This window comes from Lepidothrix coronata, unplaced genomic scaffold (genome assembly GCF_001604755.1).
Source record: "Lepidothrix coronata isolate B3197 unplaced genomic scaffold, Lepidothrix_coronata-1.0 Scaffold53, whole genome shotgun sequence".
NCBI lineage: Eukaryota > Metazoa > Chordata > Aves > Passeriformes > Pipridae > Lepidothrix > Lepidothrix coronata.
Genome location: NW_016690233.1, coordinates 413,569 through 440,907, shown reverse-complemented (window position 1 = coordinate 440,907; position 27,339 = coordinate 413,569). Strand labels below are relative to the sequence as shown.

The window sequence follows — 27,339 nt, the reverse complement described above, 5'->3', positions numbered from 1 at the left end:
AACGCTGCATTTTAAAAGGAAAGTGGATGGGATTATCTTTTCTGAATAATCTACATCATAGCAAATTTACCTTGCTCTGGCCATACTTCAGAAAATCAGTGCAACACTGACAATCGTGAAGATGAAATATTTCAGTAGTGCTTACCTCAAAAATCTCTCAACACATGTGCAGGCCTCCCCCATATTAGATTTATGCCAAAGCATACTATCTCTTGCTAAGCCTGCTTATCTTCTTAGGCACTATGGTGATGTTAGTCAGATGCTTAATATACTTACTCTAGGCTTTCTTTCTTCAAAATTTGTATTCAGTTTTCCATCTGTGCAATGCATTACTATCCGCCTGAATTTTTTGTGTCATTTTAAGTTATCTATGCATTTTTTTCCTCTTAATTGAAGTCTAGCACATGAGAGTTTAAAAAATATTTCAGTATATGGACAGTACTTCACTCTTTTATATCTGAGGTCTCACCTTGTTACGATTTTCTTGATAAGCCCAAGGAGTAGAGTGCATCCACTGAACAGTATGCCAGTATCTCTCCTAGTTATTACATATGCCATCAACTCCATGACACAAATTCCATTACTGTCTGGCCTCTGTTTACAAGATTCAGGTAATGCACAAGAAGAGAAAAACTATTCCAATTTTCAAGCTAAGCCCTTTTGGATGGAGGAGCTTACAATCCTCTGCAGGCCTTGTCACAGCTAGCTGGAATATACACCACTCCCCCTTTATACCCAGGGATTCATCTCTTGAGGTCCACCAACTCCAAGTGACCAGTCACGTCACTAGCTGGATGCCAGCTCCTTGTGGTGGAGCTCTGCCCAGCCTTGGCAGAGGCTGGGATGCTGGTGGTACTTCTGCCACTGTCACACCAACTTTTAATTGCTGCTGATCCCACTCCAAGATGTCTCAGAGCTGCTACAAATTTTTATGCTTCACGCATATGTCTTCTCAAGTTGACTCCTTGTTTCAAAAGCCTCTACATAAGTCCAGGGTTACTGTTTAGTCTTGATGATTGAATAGCCAGACTAAAAGAACACAACAAGCCTAATTCATTAAAGACAACCCATCAAATATGTCGGTTCCTACTACCTCCAAAAGTATCAAGTTTCTTTTGTATGTCAGGATATTACCTGTGGTCTTTGCATCTTCCCAGATCATTACCTGTGTTAAAACTCAAAGTTGAATATAAGACTTATAGATAAAAGACTTTCAATCCCTACACTAAAAGGCAATAGTTGCATTACCACTGCTTCCCTCTTTCTGCCATGAAAGGTATAAATCTCTCCTTTCTGGAAAATGCTATCCAACCCAAGCATAGGACCTTGATGTCCTTTTGTGAATCCAGAGACAAAGACCCAGTCAAGTTCTCAACAAGATCCAATTTATTCAATTTTGCTCATGTTTCATCTTCATCCTTTAGTAAATTGTCTCCCTAGCTCTTAGCTTAAACTCTTTTAGGACACAGAAAGCAAGAGGCTAACGCTGTTAGTCTTCATTTAATTTCTTTTCTTGATTTAGCCTCCTCTGCAATATTTTCCATTCTTTCAGTCTTCTCTCACATCCATGGGAGCTACTACATACGAGGAATTGCATCTACCTGTAACAGGGCAGAATATGTCCCAAATACATCAAATCATTCATCTTCTTTTCCAAAGGAAAGAAAATTTCCAACATTTTGTATCACTTGCTCTCTAATGGAGTACAGTTGAATAGAAGAGCACTCTTACACATCCTGACTCTAGTGGCCTCCAGAGAACTCAATCTGTTCCAAGATGTAATGCCCGGTGACAAGAAAGCAGTTCTGTGTCTTGCTGGTTTGTGACTTATTGTATTATTCTATGTCCTGAAAACAAATGATCCTTACTTACATGTTTAATGTTGTACCAAATGCCTACCAAGAAATTCCAGAAAAAGTCCTTACAACACAGACACAGCTGTTCTGTACTAAGTGCAACTTTATATGCAAATATTTAGAGGCTTCTGGTATGCACATCTGTCTATGTGGTGCTGTGACATATCTGCAATTCTTTCACACATTAAAAACAAGTTCTCAAGATATTTTCTATCTAAGTAGAAAAGGAAACACTTCAGCATTCAAAAAGCACATCTCACATTTTTAAACCGTCGATTGTTTACGAAAATCTGTGGAAACACACAAAATTTTCACATTACTGAAGTTGCAAATACATGTAAGCAGGACTCCCTTCAACCTTAATTTTAGTTCCATGCCACACTATCTGTACATTTATCATCCTGTCATCATCCATTATACCCTTTAATTGCCAGTTTTCTACAACACCAGTGGTGTAAGGAACTGTGAATAGAGCCTCCACATAACATAAACCAAAACTGATACAGCACAAACCAGGCTGTGGCTGACTAATATTGCCAAACATGAATAAAACAGGAGACCAATCTACAGGAAAGAGGACCTGAAATACTTACATTCAGAGTATAGACTCATACCACGTACTAGTGTGGCACAGCCACAGCAGCTGTTGAATAATGGCCCAAGTCCTTGCAAGTTCAGGGTGTTCCAAGGCATGGGTAAAACATGCTGCATGTTCATCATCCTACACAGTGGAAAACCGTCTTCCCTCACTCTCTACAGATGTTGGGGTTGTTCATAAAACCTTACTCTCCTTTGCAGGTCTCAGCTTTCTGCTTGCAATGCTGTAGTACAAGAGTTCAAGCTAACTTTAAGTCATAGGGTGGGAATAGTCAAATCAGTTCAAGATTAAGATATCTACATTTGGACTTAGATTTTAAAACAACCCATTAGGGAAGTGAAACCTGTGAAACAAGACAATAGATGTGTAGTTCAGCATGAGCTGAATGACCCTGTAGGATGGATTGACTCAAACCCCATTGACCACAGAGGAACTCAGGCTTGCAGTGCACATGTACACCAAAATTTCAGTGTCTTAATCCTGGATTGAATACCACTGACAACAAGTTATTAAATAAGGCACCCAAGTATGGATTCAGCAGATGTCTCAACTCTGTTTAAAACAGTTCTGCCTTAATTAAAACCTCTTCCTGCACTACTGCCACTAAAATCTTGCCCCCTACGTACTGAGAAAGTAGTATGGAAACAGCATGGTGCTCAATAGCTGTAATTCAAAGGGATGAAATTATGATTTTAAGCACTCAATCTGAGTTTTAAACAAAGGTCATTGAGCTCTTCTCATAACTGCACCATACAGCTGTCCCAGAGATCATTACAGTAACAGAGAACTGCCAGGATACAAGACATGCAAACTGTGCCTTCCCAAAATAATTCTTGCATCATACCTCATAAGAGCTGACAAGACAAGGTTTTTAATCTATTGCTATAGAAACTACCATATGGCCTGTTTCTTAATCCTCTACATCTTCACTGTAAAAGAGAAATCTACTGAGGAATGAAGATCTGGGCATGAATTTACAGAAATGGCTTAAATACATTAATCAAACTCGTTTTTTAGCAGTCAAAAGCATATAACTACACCAAACCTAAACAAAGCCCAAAGAATGAACAAAAGCCATCTTCTTAGTTAATGAAGGGTCATAAGATAATTCAAAACACTGCATGACACAAAAAGACTTTTAAAATCATTTGAAGAAAACAGTTTTACCAATTCACACAATTGCTATGCTTCACCCCAAAGAATTGCCACACATCTGACATATATATATTATTTTAAAGCATGGAAAACAAACATAAAGGAAAAACACATTCTGAAGTTTGGATAGGCAGTATTTCAATGCTGCTGATTTTCATCACAAACTATCATTCTTTCTCCATCTGCTTCATTAGCACAATGAGTGTCTTCACATAATGCAGCCTGAAGTTATACAAAAGGGCTCGACCAGGGCCTCAACATCTGGCCCTGAATTTACAATGGATTGCAGGAACTCGCACTGCAGAGAGATGCAGGCGGGAACAAGAAGAGAAGGAGGAACAAGAGCACCTCACAAGGAACTGTGAAGTGTCCAGCTTTTGTTGCTTTCCACTGCACCATCAGCCTTGGTTCCTTCCAACCATTCTTCTGCTGCCCCAGCAAGCAGGCCAGAGCTTCACCTGCATTCTCCCTGTCCTGCACCAAGAGGTTTCCTCCCAACTTGCTTCTCTGCTAAGAGCACAACTCTCCCACTGCCTGGAACCAGAATCTTTCTGTCAAGTGTACTTGACAGAACTCATATGCCCAATAATGATGAGGCAAGAGCTTCAAACTACAACAAACTTGACTAACCACAACCAATAAACTGATGGTTTATGCTAATGGTCTTTAAGAGCAGCTGACGGTCTTTAAGAAAGGGAAAGTTTCAGTACATTCCCTTACTCTTTTTTTTATAAGTACTAATAAGATAAACACTAAGCACAGCTCTTTAACTGCACACTTTAACTGCTCAAAATTGCCAATGCCTCAGTGAAAATTTCCAGAGACAACTCCACTGAAACAAGAGCTCTGTGGAGAAACTCCTCACAAAACACAGCTAGTAAGAAAAACAGAAATAGAACATCACATTATGCAAAATACTCAGATTTGTAAAGATACTATAAAGGCAGACAGACTTCTGCCTTCTGTAGTAAATGAGACAAACTCATTTACTACACTTACTGGTATTATAAAGTCCAGTTCAAAGCCAAGTGAAAACACAGCAGGAGCTTAACAAGTTAAGCTTGTTTCTTTGCTCATAGGCTACTTGTGATTATTATTGACTGACTACTTGTTATTTATACATGAAATTTGCCAGTCTTAAAATAGGGTTCCTATGACAATAGAGATGACATCACTGGCTAATGAAATTAGATTTCGTTATTGAATTCCAGAACTGAAGTACAGCTGAAATGCAACAGCTAAAGATAACTTTTTAATGCTTCACTTCAGCCTGTTTGCTGTTAATCTGTGGCAGACACCAGGATTCCATTCCATGCAGCAAGTACTGATCTTCTAAAAATAACAAGGGGAACAGAAGTAACTTCCACTGATAAACCTCTTGAAGAAATTAGAAATTCTTTTAAAAATTAAGAAATTAGTAACTACTCAAACAACACCACAGGGCTTTCTATAAAAAAACTGAACTGTATTTCAAGAATGACAATCCAAAACCTGACTCAAAAATCATTTCAGCTGTAAAAATACTAACTGAAATGTAAATTTAAATGCTCTCTTAGTTTTTGTAGAATGGCTTGGTTTGAAAGGGACCTTCAAGTGCATCTAGTTCTAATCCCCCTTCCTTGGGCAGGGGCACCTTTCACTAGACCAGGTTGCTCAAAGCCGCATCCAGACTGGCCTTGAACACTTCTAGGAATGGGGCATTCACAACTTCCAGTGTCTCACCAGTGAAGAAATTCTTCCTAATATCTAATCTAAATCCACCCTCTTTCAGTATCAAACTGTTACCCCTCATCCTGTCATTACACTCCCCGATAAGGAGTCCCCCTCCAGCCTTCTTGTAGGCCCCCTTTTAGTACTGGAAAACTCCCCAGAGCACCCTCTTCTCTTCTTCTAGGCTGAACAATCCTAACTTTCTCAGCCTGTCTTCATAGCAGAGGTGTTCCAGCTCTCCAATCATTTTCATGACCCTCCTCTAGACTCAATCCAACAGATCCCTGTCCTGCTTATGCTGGCAGCCCCAGAGCTGGGTGCAGTGCCCCAGGTAGTGCACCATGAGAGCAGAGTAGAGGGGGAGAATCACCTCCCTAGGCCTGCTGCCCACACTGCTTTTGATGGTCTTTGATTCTTCTTTTCTTTTCTATTACAATAACTGTATTTTTTTCACAGAAATAAATAAAAACTTCATATTTAAACAGTTATTCATCTCATCACCACAGAAAAATAGTTCATGTATTGTAGTGAAGGGTACATGGGAGGAATGAAGTGGAAAAGAAAAAAGAAAAGGTTTTAGTTTAAAACAAGCAGTATTGTATATCATAATATAATGTTTTTCCAAGATTTTTATCTATCTTTTTCCTACTACATGAAAACCAATTAGAAATATGTAGCAATAGCTATGCAATAGCAAGACACTTTTTAGAGAGTATATTTGCCTCCACTGAAAAATTCAATATCTGTATTTGTGTGTCACAGTAAAGCCTTAACAGTGAGACATCTGAGAATTGGAAATGAAATGATTCTGCCTCAGCATACAAAATAAGCACACTACAGAAACAGCAAATAGCCTGGAGACAACAGGTTCTGTTAAAACCAAACCAAGCTGGTAAAGGAATTATGCAGGAGTTTTCCTCCATTATTTAGCAGTTGTGACCACAGTCAGAAAATCATAAGCCCTACTGCAGACTTCAAACATTTTTCAAAGTATTTCATTCACAGTAGGATTTTTGTGTGATTGTGAGAAAACTAACTGGAACTATATGACATTTTTCCTAGCCTGTCTATGTATTTTTCCATGTGATATTGACTGGATTTAATCTCCAAATTCCTCCTAATTGCAGGTCATTTTATCTCTGTTTCCAACATTCATTTTGGATGCACTGCCCAGAGGAGTTCAGGAGACAAAGAAAACAGTCTTCTCACAATGTTTCCTCAAAACTAATGAGTCAAATAAAACACAGGACTCTAAAGAGAGCAACCAAATGACTGGGAAGAAAGCAAAGTGGTATGAACCAGGAGGAGCTGCAGCTCTGCCTTCCCTCTCAGTAGCCAAAATAATGAACCACGTGCAGGAAACAAAACCACTACAGAGAATGAAGTAAGGCAACTTCCCACTCTAGCAAACCCAAGAGAAATACCTCAGCAAGTCACAGCATATTCTGCAGATCGGACATCCCACAGCAATCAAACTACAGGGCACCTTCCTTCCTCAGCACTGAACTAGGACTCTAGTCAGTCTAGGACTCACTAGGCTTTGCATAGTGGGGAACAGCTTTATGGAAAGGCACAGGAGATGATAACTTTCTTCTGTGGAGAGGAAGGAAGGCTGGTATAAATCCAATGAAAGTGAGACAGGAGACAAATCTCTGCAGAGCTACTTGCCCAGTATTGGTCTGGTAGTAAATGCCCGAACTCAGAGAAAGAGACACTTGGAAACTATAGTGTCTCACCAATATGAAAGGGGAGAAAATAAAGCCTATTTTTACATACAAAACTTTGAAATACAGGCCCTTTCATAGCTTAGCTTTGATTTTGTTCTTCCCAAGTAACTGAGGAGGTAGTGGAGAAAGTAAGACCTCCACGTGCTGTCTTGTTTATTAAGAAATTACTGACACACAGCTTCTAGAGAAATAATGCTACTATCATTGTTCTGGGGGCAATTCTGACCAAATGCTCTTCTTGTAGCACCTCAATGCAAATCGAGATTGGTTAGCAGATTCCTACAGCACTTGACAAACAAATGCTTCTCGGCATTACTTGCACACAACAGATGCCTTGCTCTTGTTACCTTTGGCTAAAACAATCTATAAACAACCAAGGAGGCAATAATTTATTGCAGGACAGATTCCCTCTGAATAGCGTACAGGAAAGCTGGGCTTTCAGGATCCTTCCAAAGGTTAAAATAACTCATCAGGTGGAAATATCAGCAGGGTGTGTTGATATCTGTGAACAGAATACTGTAGGCAATTGGGAAAGAGATATCCAGCACAGAAATAAAAACTCAGAACAGCATGTTTGCTGAATATTCACCTTTCCCAAAAGGGGCAGTAAGACTGTTATAAATATTCCCATGAAGGGCTGCAGGCTTTGTTGCTCATCTCAGAGGGGATAATTCAACATTCAATTACATCAACAGAAAGTTCTCCCTTGATTTGGATGGGTCTTGTATCTCATCCAAGCTCAGTGACAGTACATCATGGTATGACATGGACAGAAACAAACACATAGAATATATATATATCTATACGGAACAAATGCAAACAGAAGAAACAGATTTATGAAGCGTGATGCGTTTAACTTGTGGTGGTCAGGCTATCTTTCACATGGAGAAGCTCTTCACTAGTTTTCAAAAATGAAATACCACTTGAAATGCAACAAACCAACTCAACTTGGTATACAATTATAAATATAGTCCCTTTGGATTTTGAGCTAAATGATACAGAAACCACTACAAGTCACCATTCTGCAAGAACTGATGAAATTCATGACTGTAAGAAGGGTACAACTCAAGAAACGTGTCTTACAGATCTGAAAAGCACACTATTGAGCTTTAGGAATCCTGCCAGACTCACCTGAACAAACTTTTAAACTCAGCATTGGGTTGCAGTGATTAAAATTAGTGTCTTCCATTTGGGTTAGGAGACATTTTGCTTCTGCCAATATAATCTCTTTTTAAATACCCATCAATTTCACCTACCACAATCATCCAGCTAGCATAGACAGAGAAAAAACTTTGGTATAGCCACTACCAGAGTAATTCCTTAAATAGGTAGGATGCTTTCTGCCTTCCCTTAAAAGAAAAATAAAGCGATATATACGTAAACCGCAAATTAAACTGAATCAGCAACTAATCAAGATAAGCAAAATAAGAGCTGGACCACAAAATTAGCACAGCAATATCCACTGTCTGCCTACCTTGTTAAAGCTCATACAAGACACAAAACAAGTGCTAACTGTCAAAGGCTAGTCTAGACTTTCCAAAGGTTTCTCATAAAATCTCTCGAGCAGTTATTACAGAAACAGCTGCTGCTATGCTAGCTACAGGTTTCTGTTTGTTAACCAAGACAGACTGGAAATAGATCAACCGATAAGAAGCAAAGTGCCAGAAAAAGGGTCAATTATCAGACTGAGAGATGAGTACAGCAGCACACCTCATTCTCTCACTTCTAGAACAACTGTATTCAAAGGTTGCTTAAAAGGTCTCGTGGGGTTTTTCTTTGTAGCATTGCTCTGCTTTCAAGGCTTAGGAGAGCTCCAGCTTTTCTTTATAGATCAAGGCACATGAGATATTCAGGCTAAGATATGATGAATGTGCTCAGATGGACAGAAGTTAGGTAGAGGTCAAGGATGATCCAATGTTTAACACTGAGCCACAAATCTGGCTCAAAACCCTAAAGCGTTCCCTTTGCAGACATTAGGTCAAGGCCTAGTCAGAGCATCACAGCAATTCTCATTGTTTACACCAGCCTTCTGACAGCCCAAGGCTCAGGGATAGGAAGAAGAATAAGGCACTCAAGGAAAAGCAGAAACTAAGGAGCCCTGGGGCTTCCACATCAGGGCTGGATCAAAGGAAAATGGGACAGAACAATATAGACCATAGTGTCATGCCCTTCAAGCAAATCATGACAATGCTTTGCTCTCTGCCATGCTGCCCTGGGTGTCCCATGGCAGTCTTGGACAGAACAAGCAGAACTGATTGAGGGACTGCAGGTAGCTGTTGGTTGGGGTTGAGACCTGCAGCAAGGAAGGGAAAATTCTTTCATGGGTTGGATATGTTCATAGCACTACTTAGCTCATTATAGAAATACTGCCTCTGTATTTCTAAAATTTTAATGTATCAAGGCTTACATGACAGCATGTAATATGGCAAATTAGGAAAAGTGGAAAACCAGAAATCTCAACATTGATCAAGCTCTTGCTGTAAACCTGCAAAAGATAATTTGCCACAGGTTTTAAAACTAGGATTTTTTTCAGACAGTTACAAACTTGGCCAGGCTTCTAAGACAAAACACTGTACAATTATATATCTTTAGAGACACCAAATGGAGGCACTGAAAATAACACCTAACTGAAATAAAAGATTCTCAACAGAAAGGACTGATCCCTGTTTTGCAGTACTTTGTTCAAATTCACAGACACAGGATGTGGTTTGCCATTAAGCTTAATAAAAGATTGCTCAACTAAATTTACACCTCTGCCTTTCCTTTTCTGCTATGACAACTTTTGAATAAAAGAAAGTTGCATTCAGTAACACAGCACTGAAATTGATATTCATTAATACTTTCAGTGTATTGGCTCCTATAAAGGAAGGGTGAATGTGGTGATTTATAAAATGTCATTACAATCCCGCAGTACATTCTATAAGTCTCACTTTATTCTGCAGTTTCCTAGGAGATGCCAAAGAAATGGGTCACAAACAGAAGTGATTAGAGTGAGATCCCCCACTTTTCCTGAAGTATTATGGGACAAGACAGATCACATCTCACTGCTTTGCCCTCAAACTATTTAGTAGGTTTTATAAGCTAGGCAGAAGTACATAGTAATAACGAGATTTTTCTCCTTTGAATCAAGTTTAATCTGTCTTGTAAACTACTCAAAACACAATGTATTGAACCAACCAGGACAAAACTGAGCCTCTTGACAAAGCTGTTTCAGGTGACTGAGATACGAAAGAGAACCTCACACCTATGTTTCTACCTCATTTCATACACACCTAAGAACTTGGATTGCTATAGGTTATCTGATGCAAGACAAATACAGTGTTGTGAAGAATCATGCCCTTGTTTTCTTCTCAAGACTTTTTGTTCATATTTAAAATGAACATACATGTCAACAACTATTCCTTTTTCAACATAAATCAGGTTTGCAGAAACAAATCAAACTTACAATAATTCCTCTAGCAAAATAGCACACAGTGCTTTGTTACAGGATAAACTCATTCACCACTGAGGAAAAGACTGAGTCTCAGTAATGTGAGTTAGGTTGCAAGGTATCACCGAAGATGGCAGTGGCACAAAGCACAGTTGACATGTCACTGGTGGAGTGCCCTAGGGACTGATACCGGGACTAACACTGTTTAACATCTTCATTAATGACCTGGATGATGGGCCAGTTTTATTTTAGTTACTAATTACCACAATCTGACTAACTCAGATCCTGGAGGGACAAGCATACCAGCAATTGAAAGAAATGCTTTTTTTCATGACTTAGTACAGTGAGGCATTCTGCTTAATTTCTTTTTCTCTGAAGTGTCTGGTTAGCCTACTTCCGAAATAGAATGCAGAATCAGTTGGGTTGCAAGGTTATTTCTTTACAGCACGTTTTATTTAAACATGTGCATTTACTGTTGAAAATAACAAAGAAGGAAAAAACATACGACTTTATGTATATTTTCCACTAAAATGTAGCCTAGTTTATTCAGGTAGAAAAGAAACCAGTCATTCTACAGAGAGAACAACAAAGAGAAGAGAAAGATACCAAAGGTTGATGCTGTATATGTAGTTCCAATTATTTATTAACAAGAGTGTGTAAATTTTGTACATGGTAAGCTTTCGTGGGAATAGAGAAGGGAGCTTTACTCCTAAAATAGCTAGCTCACATATTACTGCAACTGATATTTTCATTTTAAAAGCAGATGAAGAGTGAAGTGCAGAAAAACACATAAAGAAATCATAAAAAGTTTTAGAGTACTAGAAAGGAAAGCCATTAAATTATGCAGCATTTCATGGGCCACTAGCTTGTTTTACTACATCTGTGTTTTGATTGCCTGCACCTGAAAAGTGCATTTATGGCCTATTAGGAAAAGGCACTGAAACTTGAGAGATACCTAACAGACTGTAATCCAACACCTATGCCTGAAATATGTAGAAATGGCCCAAGTTTGGCTGTCTCAATGGTTGCAATGTACACACTTCAACTTATTACAGCATCATAGTGCTCCAGGCTGTCCACTTCCCGGAAAGGTTTGTATTTTTCACATGATTAAAATCACTCTGCTTTTGGCCATCTCTGAGAGCATCACAAAGGTATGCTGTAATGCAATAATCTAGAAATGCACTGCATATGGAGTTACATCAATGCAGAAACAGAGTATCTGTGCCAGCCTCAGCCTTCTAAGTGAAACAGAAAGGATTAGAAAGCTTGAGGCTCTGGACTGAGGCAGAATACCAATACAGCTTTTATAAAGTAAACTAAAGTAACTTTTTTTTTATTTATAAGTTCAACATAGGAACAGCTGTAAATTGGGGTCATCTACTGTTGCTGTGCTGCTCTGGATGCTCAGCACAGACACATTAGAAAAATTAAACTTAGGATGGATAAACTGCACAGAAGATTAACTACAACCCTTCTCCTAGAGAAACTCCATGAAAGAAATGGATGTTCCCATGTGCCACCTAGCACAGAGGTGTTGGCACTGTTAAAGACAACATGGCTGTTGAACTGAGGAGAATGTACTAACTCTGAGACAAGGTTAGGTGCCAAAGACACATGAGGAAGTTCCCCCAGACTGAGAGATTTCAAAAGTAGTAAGAACTCTACTGCCACTGTGCAGCTACCACCCTCATAACTAATCCATGATATTCCTACTCTAGACTGGATGCTTTTGTGAATGGTGGATAAATACACCCACAGACAAACTGAGAGAACTGGCAACACTGACCCCCCATTTTCAAGTGACAAACAACACAGATGTGCCACTGCCACACATGATACTGAAAAAGCTATCCTTCATTAGACTCACCCCTAGTCCCAGGAGCTCCACAACCACTACACAACTTGCAAGAAACTAGTAAGTCAATGCCAAAGATAAGACTAAAGATTCAAAAAGTATCAGTGCTCAGAATATCCATTCACATTTCTCTCTCTGCCTAAAGAGTAAGATAGAGCAAAGTTGTTGTTTTGTAACAGGAGAATACTACCTGTAAGAGAGATACAGATGCTAGTTCAGTGTTCTTCCATTTCCCTTTCCACACTTTGTCTACATCACCTGTGAACATTAGGGGTTTATGGAATTAGAGCCTACCTCTGCCCTCACCTAGCTCAGTAGGGCTCGGACTTTGACTGGATCTTCTACAGGTCAAACATCTACATTAGCCTACTGTAAATGATCTGAATACAATAATAATGGGAGGCTTATGAAGACCAGAGGGAACAGGGGATCTTGCAGGGAAAATTAAGTAGAACATAAATAGAAGTGAAATGTTTTCTAAGATGAAAACAAAATGAAGGAAGGTCAATGGAGAAATGGATGCTAAGATTTAAAAACAGTGATTTAAAAATCACTGATATCACTGGCATATCTTCCACTGACAACACTGAACTGCAGTTACTTATTTAATTAGCATATCACATTACCTTACAAACTTGATATTAAACTCAGGTGAATGTGAACAGACATATGGAAAATCAAATTAACTAGTATTAAACAATATAAAAATGAAATTTCTCAGTAAAGCATCAAACCACATGCAAACATTAAGTTTACCTCAGCTCCTAAACTGAGAGAGATTATTTCATCCTCAAAAGCAGAATGTGTATCAATATGAGGAGGAATTCCTGTACAAGAAAAAACAAAAATATCAGTATAATAACAACAACAACAAGAACAGTAATAGAGTGCTATTTCTGCTAGGAAGCTCTATTTCCATGGATGTCCATATGGAAAACTGGGATGTACAGTTATCATAAAACAACAGAGTTGCCTTCCAAAAGAATTGAGAGCAACTGTCTGATTTACATGCCCGGATTAGATTGACACAGTTAACCTAAATGTCCTGTATAATCAGCGGAAATATCTAGAAGACAGTTCAGGGCATTCAAAGGCCTCACCTCTTGATGACTCCAAATACTTTCCCTGCTGCAGGGAGCAGCTAAATGATTTTGCTCTCCTTGTAGGCAGTTTAGCCCTTAGCAATAGCAGTTATGGGACATTTGACAACTTTGGGCTTTAGTTCATCCACAACCATGTATTTCTCCCCCACTCTCTTCACAGAGGAGTAATCCCAAATCCCTCTATTTGCTAAGCAAATGGCTGCGTTAAGGGTCTCAGCTTTGGAATTAGGACCTACTACCACAAAGACAGGCACTGTCAGGGTCAAGCCCTGCCTCTGCTTTGCAGTTCCTGGCAGAGCACACATCATTGTTAGGCTAAGCCCTGGGTAGTACATCTGTTGATGTGTGTCTGAGTAAACACATACTGTTGAGAACCGCCAAAAGGACAGTAATTTTTTGAGGTTTTTTTTTTTTCCTTTCAGATCTTCTAATTGGAAAGAAACTGCCAATTCCTGCAGCTTGTGCTACATATTTTAACATCAAGTATTGAAACAGCAGTGTGTGTGCCACAGCAAAATCTAACCACATGGTGGGGAATGGCAGTCAGCAGTGGCGCAAGGCCAGCAGACAGCTTGGGAGAACTGCAACTACACCCTCCTCTGACTCCATTGCAGGCCCAGACAGATAGAGTGATTTCCTATTTGATCCAAACCAAAACAGTTTTATTTGTTTTTTAAAAACTCTTACCAGTGTCTTCTTTGGACACTAAAGAATTCCTGAGTTGAAAACAGTTTTTTCTAACAGTGTTGGTCAGCTCTATAAAGCATCCTTATTACATGTCAGATTTTACTTCCAGGTGTAAATATTCTGAATTCCATTAGTTTCAGTGAAAGCCATACAAGTGTTTTATGAGGTCAGCATTTAATCTGATGGAACATCAGTGGGACTTGAAAACCAAGGACAGATACAGTTTGCTAGGCTCATAACTTTGCCTCTATAAAGGACTGAGGCTCTGCCTTCAGAAGCACGCTGCAGTCTGTGTACTTCACTGTGCAGCAGAACATCGACAGCTCTCTGCATCGTCACTCACACAACTCAACTAAGAACACACTGACCTACCTGTCCGCTGTTTATACTCCATATATCCAGCACATAGAAGGAGAGTCACCTAAGCCAGCAGTGTGCCCTTGGAGCCAGGAGGGCCAATAGTATCCTGGGGTGCATCAGGAGAGTGTGGCCAGCAGGCTGAGGGATGTGATCCTCCCCCTCTGCTTGGCCCTAGTGAGGCCACATCTGGAGTAGTGTGTCCAGTTCTGGGCTCCTCAGTACAAGAAAGACAAGGAGCTACTGGAGAGGGTCCAGTGGAGGACCACAAGGATGATTACGGGACTGGAGCATCTGTCTTATAAGAACAGACTGGAGGAGCTGGGCCTGGTCAGTCCAGAGAAGAGGGGACTGAAAGGGGGTCTCATCAATGCATATAAATATCTCAAAGGCAGGGTCCAAGAGGATGGTGCCTGACTCTTCTTGGTGGTGCCAGTGACAGGATGAGGAGCAATGGCCATAAACTAAAAGACAAGGAGTTTCACTTCAACATGTGGAAGAACTTCTTTACACTGAGGGTGGCAGAGCACTGGAACAGGCTGCTCAGGAAGGTTGTGGAATCTCCCTCTCTGGAGATGTTCAAAACCCACCTGGACACATTCCTGTGTCACCTGCTCTAGGTCACCCTGCCTTCGTTGGGGGGTTGGACTGGATGACTTCTACACTAATAATTCTGTAAGCATTCAAAAGTATATGGTAACATCCAAGTATAAATCTACAACTTCAAATGTTATTCAGATCCTGAATGGAAAAAGTGTCCTCAAAAAGGAATTCATTTTAATATGTCTTATGTGTGGCCCCTACAGCTTAAATACCCAAAGCCATGAGTCACTTTCTAAAGTTTCAAGTGTGATTTCCAGTGAAAATATGGCTCACAACAAAAATACTGAAAGCATTAATCTGACTGCACTCTTTGCTCTTTCATATCCTAACAATTTGCGCTTAAGAAAGGGTATTTTGCTTTGGGCTTGGTTTTCTGTTTGTTTGTTTTTTAAAAAAACTGCTTCTATCCCAGATAGAAATCTACAATTCGAAATAATCTCCTCTGGTGTCCCAGGCAGAAGTACATGACTGTATCAATTTAACAGACTGTCAGACATGCAAACAAATAGGATCAGCTTTTCAGACCCTTGTTGGGCAGACACTGTAATAGCTGTCAGACACTAATTCTGAGAGTAAAGCCATTGTCCTTTCTTCCTAAGGACAAATGAGATATTCAATCTAGAAAGCATGCCAGATATTTCACCTTGATGACTGAGTTTAGCAAAAAGCACAGCATGTGATTTATTCCCTAGATGTGAGATCAGAAGCATATTTCTCTTCAAATGTCTCCAGCTTGGGAAACGTTACAGAAATACAGTAATTCCTTATTTCTAAGGTAAGGGAACACTTCTTGCATCATACTTAAGAGTCCATATATCACATATACTCACATTATATCACACTTAATAACAGCAAGAGCCATTTCCTGGAGACTGTATACACATTACAGGAGGAAAGATAAGTTTGGAGTGAAAAAATGCACTTGACTAAACAAAATATTACCATTCCCATAACTTTGTATTTTCATGTCATGGGCCTGGACTCTGAAACACCATCATTTTCTTTCGCAGTGGTATCAAAAACTTCACTTCTAAAAACAAGCTTCCATGTTCAGAAACCAGTATTAAGACTTTAGTTTTGATTCAAAGCATCTCTGGTCACAGAGGAAACACACTAAGCAGGCGCTTAAATCCTGTCCCTACACCATGTCACATTTCGATGCTATACTCCTGATTTTCAGTGAAATTGTACTGGTTTGGTTGGGATGGAGTTCATTTGCTCCACAGTTGCCTGTATGGTGCTATGTTTTGGATTTGTGATGAAAACAGTGTAGATAATAAGTGGATGTTCTAGCTAGTTCTGAGGAATGCTTGCACAGCATCAAGGTCCTTTATGGGTCTTATACTTCGCTGCCAGCAAGTTGGCTCGGGGGGCCACAAGAAGCTGGGAGGTGGCACAGGTGGGACAACCAACCCAAACTAAACAAAGGAATATTCCATATGACCATATGACATGGTGATCAACAATAAAACTATGGGTGAAGTTTACCAGGGATGTCATTACGCAGGGACTGGCTGGGCATTGATTGGCTGGTAGTGACTAAAAGTTTGGGCTTTTTTTGCATCACTTGTTTTTCTTTTTATTTCTTTTTTTTTAACTTACTAAACTGTCTTGCTCTCAACTCATAAGTATTCACCCTTTTATCTTTCCAATTTTCTCCTCTATCTCAGTGAGAGGGAGTGAGCAAGTGGCTATGTGGTGCTTAGTTACCTACCTTACATTGTGGTTTAAACATGGTAAAGAACTCAAAATTTTTGAAAGACAAATTAACTTACCTTGTCCAGGTTCATATTGATTTACAGTCAGTTGATCAGGTTTATGTTTGATATATCCCTGCTTTAAGCACTTCTCCAAGAATAGGTTGCAAATTTCAGGAAGACCTGGTTATAGAAACAGAACTTTAAGCAAAACAGGATAGTTTTTACATTTTTATCCTTTCTTTTTACAATAAATATAACTGTAAAAGTACACAGAAACAGCTTTATATAAATGCAAGTCCATCTTGAATAATGATTACTAACATACATGTCAGAATTGGGGACCTAATGTCCAAGTCCAATGTATTTATAAGATCTCAGAATTAGAAAGGCCACTTCTCCAAGGCTCCTTACAATTGAAAATTGCAGTATCTCTACACATAAATAAAAGCACATCAAATCAGAGGTAAAGTTTTCACCAATTACAGTAAAAAATTTTCAGTCAAGAAGCAAAATTATTATGCAGAGAGTCAGAAGTTGTGCAGAGAGCTCTAAAAAAATTACTTCCTGAAAATTTGTTACTGAATTAGATTGAATATGACCAAAAAACTCTGCTCAAGATAGGCTGGTCTTGAAACAGGAAGGAAAGTTATAGTCCTTCAGTGAAGCTTTGGTTTCCTATTTTACCCAAGGACGTAATTGAAAAAGTCTGCTGCAGGTAACACCCACAAATGTTACTAATAGTCCTTCCATGAACCTATTGATTTTTATTTTCAGTTGTTTTCATGCAAGAAGTGTGTATGCTTTTTTCACACGTAAAATAGTCCAGCTGTGAGACTAGAAAACAATTCAAATATCAATGCTTTTATGATGGTACAGCTTCACTGTTAAAACCTCAATATAATCAGAATCCTTCAGCTAGATGCTACATCCATCCCAGCACACATCACCTTAAACACGTTCAAGTTTTACAAGAATTTAACTCCCCTATTTTACTATTTTTAAATCTAAGACTATAAGATGACTCACTTGCTTTGCTCTGACTCACAGCTTTCAACTCCAAACAAGAGTTATTAAAACCTTTTCAAAATTTCTTTCAGTCCAAAGGAAATTTTATTTTGGTATGCATCCAGCAAGCTTCAAGCTAATCAAGATACATATATACAGCAATATACGTCACATCCCCCAAACAAATTATATGCAATTTGTAACACATAATTGTTTTATGAAACAAAAAGCTAAAAAAGAATGACAATTACACTCCTAAAAGCCTTACTTGACTGGACCTCAACAAAGGGCAGCAAGGTCTGGTTCCAACTGATTGGAAAATAAGCTTACAGCACTCACAATAATTTGGAATGGATCTCATTCAAAAGTACTATTTGATGCGTACTTAAGATACAGTGAAGGCTGTCCAACTAGAATCTCACATCCATACCTCAGTGAGGCTTAAAGGCTTCACATAATGGTTCAAACATTAGTGCAAAATAAGTACATATAGGGAAGTTCTCACCTCCAGGTAAAGGTTTGTCTTTATCAACATTGTTGTTATCATAGCGAAACTCATATCCAAAATGTTTTACTCTTCTATGCTTTAAATTCTTCTGGGCTGTAAAAACACACAAGTTTAAAGTAAAATTAGACTACTCAAAACAGTACAGGCAATTTGCTATTCTTCCCTATTCCTGTTAAGCCTAAACATTCTTCAATTAGCAGTCAAAACAATATATGTCACCCTTGTCCTTCACGGCACACACTTCTGCCCTATTAACTCTTGTATTTCATCAAGCATCACATTCACTGCTGTTTCAAGCCAAATGGATGGTGGTTTTGTATATGCAAGAAGTAGGGAGTTTTCTTGAGCCATGCTTAATGCATCTTTTTTCTTGTCCTGATCTCTGAACTCACTTACTTGATGAATATCCTACGGATATTCATACAAGATCAAGATCCTTCATATTCATCAATCACCAGTTTACATGTTAGCTAAGGTCAACACAACCCCTTGCATTGCTCCAAGGAACAAAATTTACCCAGAAACTTTGAAGCAAATGCCAAGAATTAATTTATTATGGGATTTAACTCCACAGAACTCAAGTGAAAGCAAAAAAAGCATCCAGAATATGTGTCTCACTGAATTATTTTTTAATTAAAAGAACACACAGCTCCTCAGTCGGCCATCAAATTACAAGGGGAACCTCCACAGAACTGTCTTATGCTTGGCACAACACATAAAAAAGACTTTAGTTAGTTTTGGATGCAGGTATGTTAATCAAGTAAATCCACTCTAGAACATCAATTCAGACCACTTGCTCCAAGGAGTCTATCACTTGCAGTATAAGACCCAATTTCTAAAATACTAAGAACAAATACACAATCATTTCAGACAACGCATTTACCAAGATGCAGACTTCTTGTAAACTGAAACTGCAGGAAAAAACAGCATAAAAGACCTGGATTCCTATAGTTGTACCCACCACTTTGAGTATCTTCATCTCCTATCCACTCGATATTTTCCAACATCCTCCTTTCCTCCTCTGGAGAAATAATCTTTTCAATTACCGTTAAGCCTGGAGGTAAGCTTGTAGGAACAGCATTTTGCAAGGAAACTAGGGTGTATGAAAAAAAGGAGAATACTGTCACTGTTTAGAGAAAATAAAACCATGTGTTCCCTGAAGGGATATTTATTTTGTATGAGAATATAGTACAGCTGTAGAAATATTTACTTTAACGATACAATATAGCCCTCATTGTGGTCTTACTTGGAAAACGAATGATCCTTTTTTGTCATGATAAAACAGGGTAAGGTTCAAGTTTTGCATCATGCAAAGCACTTCCTAAAAATTTTACTGCATAAGACCAACAAGACTCCACACTACCCAAACACAAAACCACTTGTGATTTTCCTGTCAAAATAATGGTAAGCAGAATTTCCCAGTCACTTCAAGGTTCTACCTGGATTTCATTTTAATTTTGTAGAACTTTGATGATGTACCATATCAGCAGATTGCTTCTCTAGACAGAGAATACTCTGTAATCAAATATGCACAAATATGGAGTAGCACAATGCAATCCCTAGGTGAACACAAGCATTGATGATGTAGGGACGTTCAGTTTGCTATCCTAATAGCTAAAAATCTATTCACTGTCAGAATGTACAGACCAACACCAGGAAGCCTTTTCCCTAGACATTATAAAAGCTCAAAGAAAGAGCAACAGTTCTTACAGTAAATAGCTTATAATCAGCCAAAAAAAACCCCACAACTTGGGGGAAAGGGGAAAAAAAGCCATAAAATTTATTGTGCATATTTTTCTTCTTGGAGTTGAGATAGAAATTACAAGACTAAGGTCATGCAAGAAATCCAATTAACTGTTCAGAGAACTCCAGGCTCCTTAATGGCAAAACATTCACATGCAGTACTGAATGGTCAGAAAATTACTTAAATCTTTTTTTTTTTTGCCTCCAAGTAAAAGGGTTTAAATTTCATGATAGTATCCTATCATGAAATACAAGGAGCAAAGATTATCTTATGTCCTGAATCTTAGATTCTAGCTTTCATTCTCTGTGTCTACTTACAAGAACTAGTGGGCTTTTAGCTATATTTACAACCCAGGAAGTAAATGCAAAGGAAAGCAATATGCAGGAAGCTGGATATAGAGGAGAGCAGAAAAAACTATACCTTTTTCCACAAAATTAATATACAGAACAATGTTTTGGCCACAGTCTTCCAATGTTACTTCTTTTCCATTAAGGGCATCAAAGGCTTTCTTGGCTTCTTCTGTTGTCTCATATTTCACAAATGAATATGGTTTATTCGGTGGCATTAAGAGTGTTTCCACCTCTCCATATTCTTCTACTATCCTGAGCAGTTGGTTTCTACTCATCCCATTACCAAGACCAGCATTGGCAATAACCAGGCTCTAATTGAAAAGGAATGTTTAAAAAATTAAGAATTAGTGATTACTCTCGGTTCCTTTAAAACTAACACTCTACCAAGAGAGCAGCGCTGTAAAGAAAAATTAAGCCCATGAGCACTCTTTTTCGTAGTCCACATGGGATATTTACGTTTCCATGACCTTGGTATGTGGCTCAGGCAACCTTTGCTCGCCTAGCACACATTCTGGCAAAAAGGCTTGCAAGTTCTATCAGAAATACCTCCTCAGCTAATACATGCTTTGAATCAGCACACGTGCGTCGAGTGTACTGCAGGCAAACGGTGACACTGGCACACATAACTTTGGAAGTATCTAAAACACAATTTTTCCAGAGACCTGTTAGCACTAACAAAACCAGACAGAAAATCCTTTAAAGACTGATTCCTTTTTTAAGACAGGTTTTCTCATCTTTGCCAAGAAGTCTCTCCAAGCATAGAGATCGATATTCCCAGTCCCACCGTAAGTCCTTCATACATCAGGTTCACCAAAAATAACCAGCAACCTCTAGAAACACAGCATCTAGTTCTGCTCCAGCATTTTTCTCTGAAAATTCTCTCTCTTGTTTTATAAACAAAAGGGATTTATGTCCTATCCTTAGTTAACACAGGCTACTTAATGCATAATGCCTAATTGCTTAATTCTATGCTTTCATAGTGATTTATGTCCAAAACTACCAAGGAACATGCAGTTTGTGAGGACTGTTGCTGGTTTGCCAAATATTACAAGAAACAACAAAATGGCACTATTATTCAAGAAATATCTTTTTGAAAATACATAGGCCTTTTCAAAATAAATTAACAAGTTTTTTTGACATCTGTATATCTATATGCCATAACTGGATGCTCAATCTAATCATAGTAGTTGAAAGAAGTTTAAGACCCTTTTCAAGGGTAAATGTGACTCCAAACTGCCAGCAACAATTTGCTCAGATTAACTCCATGTAATACCTTTCCAGAAAGATTTCAGACAATCTTTTCCTTAAAAGTCTACAAATGTTCTATGACCTTTTCTGAAGGCAGCTGGGAAAGTGTTCAAATGTTTCAAATGACAGCATTTCACTTCTCTAAAAAAAAACACAAAACAAGGTTTAGCACTGAAGAGAAGGATTATTCAAAAAAAAAAAAGTTATACACTGAGTGCTGCTGTATTGCCTGTTGCAATGGCTCTGTTAACATCAGTTCCAAGCACTGCATCAGGCTGTCCATTACTGATCACCTTTTTCAAAGTTCACCTCACTATTAATTATTGTTGTTTTCTAGAATGTTATTAATGGAGAGGCCTATGTATGTGAAGGACATGCAGAGGCTCAAACCAGTGCTTTCACTTCATCTACACAGACCTACACTATGCAGCAGCTGCAGCACATGCAGCAACTGACCATGTTCTTCTGACTGAGCAATTTGGAGATAATCAGAATTTTGCACAAAGCCTGAAATAATTTTCTGTATTCTTGACATAAATTTACCACTAGCACTATGATTTTGTTTCATATATCACTTATTCAAATGTTCTGCCACCAATAAGGATCTTCCTGGACCACAAAACTTCTCTTTGGATAGATTAGATGCATAATTTGGTACCTTGGACAGTTTGAAGGGGAACAAGTCCCAAATTACAGACCCATTTCCAAGCAACACTAGAAAAACATAGTCTTTCTTCCAAAAAGTTTACAATAAATACAAGATTCCTGAGTCATTTTAACATCTGTCCATGTAGTGTGAAATCCAAGTAAAGACTAAATCAAACTTTGTTACAAAAACGTATAAAAATCTAACTGATGTTTCCACATATGAATGGGAAGAATTTGCAGGATCAGGATGAACAAGGACAGAGTAAATGATACTGCTCTACAGCGTTTCAAGCCATTAGTATCCCTCCACAAATAACAGAGGGAAATTAGAAACTCTCTAACTTCTTCACTCTCTGTCTGCAAGTTTCTGTCATCTTTCCCTACACCAGTATCTGTGAGGTCACCTGATCTGCTATAACTCTATTGTGGGAGAAAATCAAAAAGCTGAGTAGTTTTCCGTTAGGTTAGGGAATAAAGTGGCTCGTGATAAAGTTCATTAAGCATCACAAGAAAGCAGAATTCCTTCCTATCTTGTTCCCTTTTGTGCAAGGAAAGAGAAAGCTGTTCCCATTTCAACAGCAGTATGTCAGTCAATCAGTGCAAATCCCACGGAACCACAGCCTTAATTTATCTAGGTGAAGAAAATAAAGTGGAAAAGATTTCTAAAATAGACATATTTTTAATGGGGAGTTTAGATGAGACAAATTACACTTGATAAAAAAAAAAAGTACAGAGGCAAGAAAGATACACAAGTTAAAAGCCTGAGGAAAAAAAAATCACAGAGAAAGAGAAGAAAAGTTTATCTACTTCAATAACATTTCCCATGCTTCCTCCTTCTCCTCAACCCAAGGAACTACTGTTTCAGGTTAAAAAAACTCTTATCCAAAGCCCATCAAAGTCTCTCCATGGACACTGAACTGCTGAAGTACAGTTCTGCTTTGAAACCAAAGATGCACAGAAAACCCTCAGTCTCAGAAAGTGCATTTTGGAGAACAGCATTTTAAACAAGGCATACATGAGAACAGAACACAGATAAGCAGCATTTTTACACTACCATCAAAATCACAACTACCAGTCACCTGTGTGGCATGGGAGATGCACTCAATGCCTTCGTGTCTCATCAATGTATGTTGAGCTCTGACCTGCTTCCTCAATACCTTCTTCTTCATTTTATGGACTTTCAAATGATCTCTGCTGGTTTTAGCTTCCATGCTGGTGATCTGAAAAGCAGAAGTAACAAGACAAAGTAAGTGTCCTGCTCGAAAAATTAAGTACTTCAGTGTGCTCTAGAGTCTCCTATGTCATCTCTAGGACAGGAATAGGAGTTCAGATAATTCCAGATTTTATGAATTATTTGGGGCTGACAAAACCGAGCCTGCCAAGTACGCTCTTCCTTAGTCAATTGAAGAGTTTTCCCCATCTCTGAAGTTTTGCTATTAAACTCTGCTTTATTAAGAGGATCTCTCCCAAAAATAAAGCTTTAAAAAGACTGTCATGATGTTTGATTATATTTTCCAATTTTTCTCTTCCTCCTCACTCCTTTATTCACAGTATCACTACACCCATTTGTGGGTTTTAACCTGTCTGCCTCTCCTGTTTTCACACAGTAGTTTCAACTTATTTCCTTCTCTCTAGAGTCTCTCCAGAGCACAACATGAAAAAAAAGATACATGTGAAACTGCCATGAGATTTGTATCATCACAGCTCCTAAGTTATTCTCATGCCTCATCAAATGCTTGAGTTGAACTGTTCATTTGGCTCCTAATTGTAAACAAGTATGACATTTGGCCAAACTTGCTTTTTTTGAGAGTAGAAAAATGTGTTCAATACTTATATGTTCAAGAACAAGCAACCAGGATGCTCCACACCTCATTTAGTACATCTCCCAAGGCCAAACTTAATGCAAATCACATTCCTGTCATGAGAAGGAACAAAAAACTGTGTACACATATATGTTAGCTATTGAATTTCAGGGCAACACTATTTACCAAGCAGTGAGTTACTTAAGGGTCATTGGCCTTCTCCAGATTTTATTGCATCTTTTGCCACTTTTGGTGAGAGCAATGGTCCTCTTAACCTTCATTAGTTAAATAATGATCAAGAAATCTCAAACTTGCTTACACCAAAAAAGGCACAGTGAGACACACACACAAAACCAAAAAAAACCAAACAAAAACCCAAACAAACAAAAAAAACCCCAAACCAAACAAAAAAAATCACAAAAAACCCCATTAACATACATAGAAGCCAAGGTACCTGAGAGGGGAAAAATAAAAGTCTCATGAAAAGAAGCCCAAAAAGTTTACATCAAGTTCATTCCTCTAAGTGCATCTAATGAGTTACCTTTACCAGGATTTATCTGATTTGCAAGGTCGTTCAGCAAGCCTACCAAGCTGTCCAATTATGAGATTTCATAGAATCATTTAGGTTGGAAAAGACCTGTAAGATGGAGTCTAACCATTAACCTAGGACTGTCAAGTCCACCACTAAACCACATCCGTAAGCACCACCATCTACACAATTTGGTCCAAAAGGCTTGGCATGTCCAACTTTTCTTGCCATACACAGGTGCACAGAGGCCAACAGCTTTATAGACGGCCCATGTGCAGGGTTTTCTGGGGAGGGGGTCAGGCAGTCTCAAACTACTTCACAGGAAAACACAGGAGAGACACATCTTTGACTTGATGAGGAGGGGTTACAGAAAGAAAATAGAAATACAGTACAGGTTAATGCTTTGGAACCAGGCAAATCTGGTTCAGATGGAAAAGCGTGGAGACTATGCACATCACCCATACCAGTCAGACCACTGTCATGAAGCTCCTGCAGAATAGACTCAGCCAGGACAAAATGATTTCAAACTAAAAGGCTCAGGTCTTTCTCATAACATCTACTGGAAAACTTCATCTGATCTCTGGGGGAAGCAGTTCTGAAGTTTAGTCAGGCCTTTAGTCAGGTCCTCAAACTCCCACATTCTCCAGGCAAAAGGAGAGAAGTCATTGCCACAATATTTAACAAACTAGCACAAAAACTGAAGCTGAAAGACTACTTCCTCATAACCTCTGAACTAAACAACGGAACAAGGGACAGATGAGATGTGATTCAGCTGCCTAAACAGCACATAAAACTGCTCCACAATGCCCGTCCTTTCAGCTGCTGCTCAAGAAGCCGAAGACCTTCTTAACGTGCTGTGTCACGCTTGCCAGTATTGCCTCCAGCCCCTGAAGGCATCTCAAACAGTACTACCTGCATGGCTGAGACAGCAGAAGCTTCTCCGACAGCTTCAGCTTGGTCTCTGAACTGGGTCTAAATTCTCTGCCTTGTCTGTTGCATCATTACCCGAGGTTCAATTCTGCAGGCACAGAAACCAACAGTTTGCCTTGATTTCCGAGTAAAGGAATCACACTAAACTGCATGGAAGTGAGAACTCATTTGGTAGGATCTCACGCCCGTTTTACAAAGGCCAACAAAACTACAGAAGAAAAAGGGATAATCCACTGCTGCATGTATTACTCTTATCACCCCCTTCGACAAGTATTTTTAAAAAGTAGCTCCTGAAAATACATCGAAAGAGTTCGCCCTTGGAATGCGAGCTCAGGTTACAGCAGGTCACACAAATGGCCTGAAACTACTATAAAGGTTAACGTAAAGCTTTATGCAGTGCGGGAACCTTATCTGCTGTAGAAGCCGCTTCTGAAAAGGAAAATGCTGGTGTCTGGGCGGAGCTGAGCGGCGGCCGTCGGCAGAGGGAGCGCCACGATCAGGGATAAGTTTGGTTTTATTGCTCAGTTTTTGCTTGTTTTTGTGCCGTGGACACATCAATATAAACGTATACGGATGCTGCATACACATAGAAATCAAAATTCGCGGGGAAAAAAAAAACAAACAAACAAAAACAAAACCAGAAAACAACAACACGAAATTCAGCAGCCCCGCTGGGGACTTTTAAAAGCTCCATCATGGGCTAAATGCACCTGAAGGCGCCAGCACATCCCCGCGGCTTATCCCACCCCACCTGTGCCACGGACAGCCGGCACACAAACCTCCCACCGACAGCCCATAAACCCGAGGGCCCTGGACACTCGTACAAACAACAACGATAATCGAATAACTACAGGAACGTGTCACAGAATCACAGAATGTTAAAGGCTTGGAAGGGGCCTTAAAGATCATCTAGTCCCAACACCCCCTTGTCATGGGCAGGGGCACCTCCCACTAGGCCAGGTTGTTCAAGGCCTTATCCAGCCTGGCTTTGAACACTTCCAGGGATGGGGCATCCACAACTTCTCTGGGCAATCTGTTCCAGTGCCTCAGCACCCACACAGCAGTGTCCGTGCTGCTCTGCCCTGAGTAAACACGGAGTGGGGCTGTAGAAGCTGTAAGGCAGACGCGGGGGCTGACTTGGCCTTATCCCCCTTACACCACCTCGTCCAGACGGGGTCAGAGGGAGAGAGCCGGGGCCGGGCCGCCGCGGGCTCGGCTCCCTGCACAAGGCGGCACGGCGGGGAAGGGAGTCTGCGGCAGAGGCCGCCCCCGCTGTGCCCCGTTGCTCGCCGTCCCCAGCCGAAGCAGGACGCGGCGGCCCCGACCTCGCGGTCGCGTTACCTGGCTGCAGGCGGCCATGTCGGGGCGGGCAGCCCGGCCGGCACCGCCCCCCCCTAACGCCGTCATGGCGCCGCCCCGCCCCCGGCGGGCGGGTTCGCACCGGCGGTGAGGCGACGGGGACGCGGAGGCGCTCCAAAGAGTGCAAACGTCTGTCCTTTTATTATAGGTCGAGGAAGCCGAACTTTGAGGTTTAACAAGACCAAGTGCGGAGTCCTGCACTTGGGTCACACTGACCCTACGCAGCGCTACAGGCTGCCAGAAGAGCATATGGAAAGCTGCCCGCAGTAAAACGACTTCGGGGGTGCTGATCGACGGAGGCTGAACATGAGCCAGCAGTGTTCCCAGGTGGCCAAGAAGGCCAGTAGCATAGTGGCTTGTGTCAGCAATAGTGTGGCCAGCAGGAATAGGGAAGTCATTGTCCCCCTGTAGTCGGCACTGGTGAGGCCGCAC

General features: G+C 39.9%; 1 protein-coding gene across 6 annotated transcripts in view; it reads right to left on the bottom strand.

Annotated features, from left to right (window-relative positions):
- The window catches only part of ALKBH8 (alkB homolog 8, tRNA methyltransferase), a 46,833-nt gene extending 19,868 nt beyond the window's left edge, over positions 1-26,965 (bottom strand). The window contains exons 1-8 of one of the 6 annotated variants that reach the window (XM_017816022.1): positions 26,890-26,960; positions 24,631-24,726; positions 23,367-23,507; positions 20,462-20,702; positions 19,259-19,390; positions 18,295-18,390; positions 16,860-16,964; positions 13,091-13,161 (exon numbers count right to left, since the gene is read on the bottom strand). In XM_017816022.1, coding sequence (XP_017671511.1) covers positions 13,091-13,161; positions 16,860-16,964; positions 18,295-18,390; positions 19,259-19,390; positions 20,462-20,702; positions 23,367-23,498 — 777 coding nt within the window. In that variant the 5' untranslated portion in view covers positions 23,499-23,507; positions 24,631-24,726; positions 26,890-26,960. Of the gene's footprint in view, positions 1-13,090; positions 13,162-16,859; positions 16,965-18,294; positions 18,391-19,258; positions 19,391-20,461; positions 20,703-23,366; positions 23,508-24,630; positions 24,727-25,954; positions 26,125-26,889 lie in introns of all 6 variants that reach the window. The other 5 variants (XM_017816026.1, XM_017816024.1, XM_017816025.1 and 2 more) reach the window with 5 other exon arrangements.
- Positions 26,966-27,339: the final 374 nt, after the last annotated feature.